Genomic DNA, 6,730 nt, shown 5'->3' with positions numbered 1-6,730 from the left:
TGAACCTGAACGCGACTTCTTGCAGGGAAACCAGCTCACTGAGGAGCTCTGGGAGGGCTGCTGCCGCAGCGAGTGCCACAGCTGGCGTGGCCTGTGCTGCCCTGCGTGGGGGTGGAGGGAGCTGTGCCTCCCACAGGCTGCCATCCTGTGAGGCCCAGTGGGGAGGGGTGGCCTGGGCGTGCTCCTGCTCCCAGCTGCTCAGCCTTCTCCCCCGTCTTGCATTTAAGTTGGTGAAGTTATTTCCTTAAAACAGTTCCACATTTTTGGCAGGAATCCCGTTTGGCAGAGACAGTGGTGTGCTCACCAGCATGAGAGAGACCTTAGAAGGCAAAGCCCACTGCTCAGCCCCAGGGGGTGAGGACGGAGTGCCCTTTCCACTGTTTCCCTGTCCTCTGTCCGCGGTGGGTCTGCCCCGGGCCAGGTCCCAGTGGTTAGATCCTTGGCTGGTGCACCGAAGGGGCATGGGTTCAACTCCTCGTCAAGGGCACACATCTGGGCTGCAGGTTCGATCTCTAGCCCTGGTTGGGGCGCATGCAGGAGGCGACCAATCAATGTCTCCCTCTCTCCCTCCCTTCCACACTTTCTAAAAAATCAATGGAAAAAATACCCTCAGGTGAGGATTAACAACAAAAATAAATCAACAGAAGGTGGGCATGTTCTAACTCACTTCGCGTGGCATGAGGAGCTCACCAGTGAGAGCTGAATTCTCTGTTGCCACCTTTTCTCCAAAGATGAGGACGGCTCTCACTGGGGCTCGGTCTGTCAGCAGCTCAGTCCTCCCAGCCCGTGCTGTGTGGTCAAAGCACGTGTGCACGCGCACGCATGCACACACACACCCCTGCCCCGGATGTCAGCCCCAGAGCTCACTGCCAGCTTGCTCCTTGCCTCCACTCAAATTCTTGACACAATGGGTCAAACCCTGTGTCAAGCCAGCCATGGGTCACATAACTCGGCCCACCTTGACCCTAGGTGTGGGTGTGTCCACTCGCTTTGACTGGTTGATGACCAGAGTCAGCCTCGGAAAGGCAGGTGAGCGGAAGTTGCAGCTGTGGCCGAGCTTGGGTGGCAGCAAAGGCAGCGAAGCGACGCTGGGGTCTTCCCGGCCCTAGCCAGGTGCCACGGCAGGTGGACAGTCTGGCCTTCGGGGCATTCCTTCCACATCCTTCCAGGCTCCTCCGTCCTCGCTGGCTGGCCCACACCTGCCCGTGCCCAGGCCCTGACCCTGCAGAGTGTACTACGTCCTTTCAGATGATGTGGCTGAAACCGAGGGCCAAATGTGACGTCCCCAACTGTGATGACTCCATGCTCTTCTCCCTGGCACCTGCCACCCGCTGGGCATGGAGTGGCTGCTGCCGACATGTTGGCCGTAGGGAGCTGGGTTCCCGGCGTCCAGGTCAGGGGCAGAGCGCCTTCGGCGTGTGCGGTGCTGAGCAGCGTGTCCTGGCAGAGGTGCCTGGCACTCCTGTCCGAGTCCCTGACACTCCGGCTTTAACAGCTTGGCCCGGACTTTTCTTTTGAACAAGTGAAGGTATTGATTCCAGAGCCTTTACCCAATAGAAATTGGTGGATTGATATTTCCAGTCACCTTTTGTGAGGGAGACTGACCTCGAAGCCTCTGTCGTCCTCCATCCTCCCCAAACCCCGTGTCATCTGTACAAACCAGTCCCAGACTCGCTCTGCCGCACGTGCTGCCGGTCCGGTGCCTGAGGGCCGGGGGCCTCTCCTGCTCGTCGCCCACACCATGGCCAGAGCCACGCTGAGCCCTGCCCACCAGGCCCTTCCCTTCACCCTCTGTCCCCACGCCGCCCGTCCCTCTGCATGTCACCTCACACTGCACCCACCTCAGGCCCCGCCCGCCGCAGCCTCCTGGGCCTGGGGCACCAATGCTCCGTGCTGGCTCGGAGAGCAGCAGGCTGGTTCCCGAGACTAAATGCTCATCAAGGACCTGGATGTTGAAACAAAGCTCCGCCTAAAGCAGTGTTTTCACTGAAGCGTTTATTATGCAAAGAGCAAGGCTTTAGCAAACCAGCATAGATTGAACCCAGCGGGAGAGGCTACTTCCAGGCCCCTGTCCTCCGGGCTTGCAGGCCCCGTGGTGTGGGGTCTTCCTGGGAGGCCTTCACGTGGCGCGTCAGTGTGACGTGAACAAGTGCCAGGGAGCCACGGCCTGCCCCGCTCGGGAGCCCGCCTCGGTTCACTGCTTTATACCGGTTTGCTCATCACACGCCTCCCTGTAAAGATGTGAGCTCGAAGGCACAGGCGTGTCCATCTCTCGGGCCCAGGGCCTGGCACCCGGACCCCATGGGAAGGGATGCCGGCGGAGGGAGGTCTGTGCTCCGGGCTCTGGAGCCTTCACGCGGCTCCAACCCAGCCCCCCACTGCGCCTCCGTCCGCAGGGCTCTGCCCGGACCTTCCTCGGCCCAGTGCCGAGCTACCCGGCAGTGAGGGGATGGTGGACAACAGAAGCCAAATCTACAGCAGGAGCCAAGCCACTCAGGTGCCGACAGCACAGACTACCGGACGGTGCTGGCGTCCGGGGCTCCTTTGGGGTTTTACAAAACAGACTGAACAGCTTGGTGTGAGGGGTGTGCTGACCCAGGTGCGAGCCACGGTCCGGCCCTGGGCCCCTGCAGGCAGAAGCCGAGGGCTGGGTGGGCTCCAGGATGGGCTGGGACGCACTCCCTCACGTGCAGGGTGACGCTGAATGGAGGTTGGGGACGGGAGGGGACCAGATGTGACCACATGAAGCACCTGTTCTGACAGAGGACTGGAGGGGAGACAGGAGCGAACTGGACTGTGCATGTTTTTCCTGGGTCTTTACAATCCGGGTGTCTGCGGGTCTCCCTGTGGGTGCTGGTCCCCAGCTGCTAGCGAGGGGGCAGCGCCTGCATGTGGAGGGCGTCATAGGTGTCTTTGGTGGCCGTACTGAGCCCCTGATGAAGGGAGAAGGAAAAGACTGGGTCAGGAGCCGCACCTGCCCACCAGAGCCCAAGAGGTGTCACAGCACGGCCTGTGCCTGCCCACCCGCCTCCAGAGGCCCAGGAACTGCCCCTCATGCCCGCGGGGGATGGGTTCTGTCCCTGCTGGGTGTGGCCTGGGGCTCCTTTCCAGACAACTGTTGCTGCCCCCAGGCGCTGGGCCCGGCAGTCCTGTGTCCTGTGTTCCCGCCAAGCCACTGCTGCTCCACCCTCCCCGGGGCTCCAGCAGATGGGCCTGGGGACATCACCTGAACTCGCCTGGCAGGTGGAGTGAGGGGAGGGAGGAGCCGGAGCGGCCAGGCAGCCGGCCAGGAGGCCCTGGGCTTGGCATACTTCTCCCCAGGATTCCATAAGCCAGGCTGCTGATGGCCGCATTTCCTTTTCAAACTTGTGACTTCCCTTGGTAGTCCCCTTTAGTCTTCCCACCCCTCCTGCCGTCTCACTAGGTGTGCAGAGCCAGGCAGCCAAGGCCGCTGCCGGGCCCAGACACGGAGGAGCGGCCCACGGCTCTGGGTCCTGCGCGGGCACCAATGCCCGGGACGCCCTTGTCCCGGGTGGGAACCCAGTCATGCGCCTGGTAACTAACGCAGCCCGCGGGGGGACTGGCCAGCCCACAGGCGCCCTGGGCTCGCCCTGCCCAGGCGTTGGCGAGAGCACGGAGCTGACCCCGCAGGTGAGGCGGCACAGCGGGGAGGGAGGTGGCATGGCACTCACCTGATAAAGGCCGTCGTGCCCCTTGCCTCTCCGACGCTGGTTCTGTGGGGAGACAGGACGGGCCGGGTCAGGCAGGCCTCAGTGGCCCTGGCCGTGGGCCACTTTTCAAAAGAGGACATATAGAATCCACAGGGCCCACGGCTGGAGGAACAGCCCGCGGCCCTTGCAACTCCAGCTGCTCCTGGAGGCTGCGGGCAGGGCAGCTCCACTTCCGGTTCTTGGTTGTCTGTGACCAGGGACCTGTGGTACCCCTGTACCGACACTCGTGGGTGCGCACAGCACTTGTCACTGTTGCTAACGGCAACAGGCCTGAGCTGCTCTGGCAGAGCTCAGGCTGCCCAGGGATCCAGCTGGTTTTAATCCCCAAAGAGCATCGGCCCTTCGTCCGTATCTTCTGTGCAGCCCGATGGGTAGGAGCTGGGTTGCCTTCACCTCTGCAGCCACCACATGGCTTTTGCAGGTGGTACGAATAGGTGGGATGGAGGCCCCCCGGCAGGCGCCTGGGGAAGACCGTGAGGACCCTCTTGGGAGCGCCCCCCACCCTCCGTCTTGGGAATTAAGGAGGAGCAGCACTCACATCGCCTTTTGTCCCGATCTCGCTGTAGGCCTCTGCCATCTTCTCCCTCTGCAGCGCCTGGAGGGGCAATGGGCAGAGCTCAGCGACTGAGGCAGAAACACGTGCTCCGGGCCTCCCTCCCGCAGCCCTTGGGACTCGCCCTGGGCGCCAGCCCTCGGCCCTGAGCTGGGAAGGTCGCTGAGGCTCAGGAAGGTGAGAGGCGACGTTCTAGCCAAAGGCCACCCACGCAGGACGCCGCAGGCTCACCAGGGGCCCCAGAGTCGTGGTTGAGCAGGTCGTCACCCCTGCAAGGGTCCCCTCGCGGCAGACCCGCACCAACGCCAGACCCCACCTGCGATGGTGAGCCTGGCCAGTCCGTGAGGTGCAGGCCAGGAGGCTCCAGCCCCTGGGAACGTGCCCCCCAGAGGGGCTGGCCCAGCCTGACCGGAGGCGCCGGCCCACCTGGGACCCGCAGCAGCTGGGCTTCCTGCCCCAGTGTCGCAGGCACCGCAGGCCCAGGAGTGAGGTCCCGCAGGCAGAGATGAGGGGCCTGGGGAAGCCTGGAGGACCCCCTCCAGCCCCTCCTCCCACCCACTTTCCAAGGCACAGGCGCCCCTCTACTCACGTTGTACAGGCCCTCTTGGGGGTTCTTCCTCCTCTGCTGGGAGAGAGGGGGAGTCAGAGGTGGAGCAGCAGCCCCCGTGGCACCCCCATCACCCCATCACCCTCTGCGGGCTCCGCCCCGGCCTGGCAGCTGGACGGGGGGACATGTCCTCCTCCAGGCGCCGGCACGGTCCCCTCTCACAGGCCAGCCTTGCCCGGCAGGCCTGGGTGTCTCCGAAGGCCCGCCTGTCCCTGGCAGGTACACCGCCTGGGCCACAAGACTACACGTGGGGTTTTGCTGAAGCTGGAAGGTCGTTGGGAGCATGGCAGCTGCTCACAGGTCCCACTGGCCCATCCCCACCCGCCCGCCCCCCCCTCCCGAGGAAGGAGGGGGAAGGGCTGAGGGGGTCTCCCCCACCCGCTATTCATTCTAACAGCCCTACATGGAGCTCAGGGTGGGGGGCTGCATGGACAGCTGTGACTGGACAGGTCAAGGGCCACAGGCAGTGTCAGGCAGCGTTTCCCTGGCCTCGCCCAGCCGCTCCCCTGGCACAGGTGACAGCCGCCTGGCGGGCATGCTCACAGGGCACCTGGGACCCAGGGACCCACGTCCAGCAGCCTGGCCCTTCCTGTGGGCCTCCCAGCTCTGTGCTCCTGGGCAGGTGGCGCTGCTGTGACGCATCAGGGTGGCCTGGACCCAGGCCAGGGGGCGGGAGGGGCCGCAGAAAACTGGCCTCCATCTGTCCTCCCGCCGGGCCCCTCATGAGGCAGGGAGGGGGCAGCGGGGGAGTGTGGGGTACGTCTCTGAAGGGCCTCTCCTCCACCCAGGCCCCCACTCACACTCAGCTCACACTCACTCACACACTGACCCACACTCTGACACACACACTGACCCACACACTCTGACACACTCACACACTGACCCACACACTCTGACACACACACTGACCAGAAAACAAACCCTGACACACTCACACACTGACCCACACACTCTGACACACTCACACACTGACCCACACACTCTGACACACTCTCACACACTGACCCACACACTCTGACACACTCACACACTGACCCACACACTCTGACACACTCACACACTGACCCACACACTCTGACACACTCACACACTGACCCACACACTCTGACACACTCTCACACACTGACCCACACACTCTGACACACTCACACCACCCTCACTCACACACTGACCCACACACTCTGACACACACACTGACACACACACTGACCCACACACTCTAACACACACTGACCCACACACTCTGACACACTCACACACTGACCCACACACTCTGACACACTCACACACTGACACACACACTCTGACACATTCTCACACATATACACTGACACACACATACACTGACATACACACACACACTGAAACACACTAACACATTCTCATACACACTCTTACACACACACACACTGACACACTAACATCCTCACACACTCATACTCACACACTGACACACACACACTGACACACACATACACTGACACACACACACACACTGACACACACAGGCAGAAAGAGGGATGTCCGACCTGTTTTCCGCCCATCTCGGGGTCTCGGCCCCGTCTCTTATCCAGAAGGTCATACTCCTCTCTCCTCCCCAGGTTGAGCTCCTGAAACACATGGGAAGGTGTGAGATGGGCAACCCTCCAAGGACAGCGCCCCGGCTGGGTGTCCCCGGGTGTCTCAGGGGAAGGAGCAGGGACAGGGTGGCGGTGGTAACTGGCCCATTGGTTCCAGCACCTCAGGGCACATCTTGGGGCGTTACCACGGGCTGGGGGGCAGTGGTCAATCTGACTGAAGCCCGATGCACAGGGAGACCCACCCCAGTGAGGAGCCTCC

At 62.6% G+C, this 6,730-nt stretch overlaps 1 protein-coding gene across 1 annotated transcript in view; it reads right to left on the bottom strand.

The window, feature by feature from the left end:
• Nucleotides 1-1,988: 1,988 nt before the first annotated feature.
• The window catches only part of CD247 (CD247 molecule), a 96,785-nt gene continuing 92,043 nt past the window's right edge, over nucleotides 1,989-6,730 (bottom strand). Inside the window, exons 4-8 of the mRNA XM_006764190.2 lie at nucleotides 6,421-6,501; nucleotides 4,874-4,906; nucleotides 4,270-4,326; nucleotides 3,693-3,734; nucleotides 1,989-2,933 (exon numbers count right to left, since the gene is read on the bottom strand). Coding sequence (XP_006764253.1) covers nucleotides 2,868-2,933; nucleotides 3,693-3,734; nucleotides 4,270-4,326; nucleotides 4,874-4,906; nucleotides 6,421-6,501 — 279 coding nt within the window. The 3' untranslated portion in view covers nucleotides 1,989-2,867. The remainder of the gene's footprint in view (nucleotides 2,934-3,692; nucleotides 3,735-4,269; nucleotides 4,327-4,873; nucleotides 4,907-6,420; nucleotides 6,502-6,730) is intronic.

Source organism: Myotis davidii, unplaced genomic scaffold (genome assembly GCF_000327345.1).
Source record: "Myotis davidii unplaced genomic scaffold, ASM32734v1 scaffold401, whole genome shotgun sequence".
Lineage (NCBI taxonomy): Eukaryota > Metazoa > Chordata > Mammalia > Chiroptera > Vespertilionidae > Myotis > Myotis davidii.
Note: the sequence above shows the minus strand (reverse complement) of the source record. Positions and strands in the feature narration are given on the sequence as shown.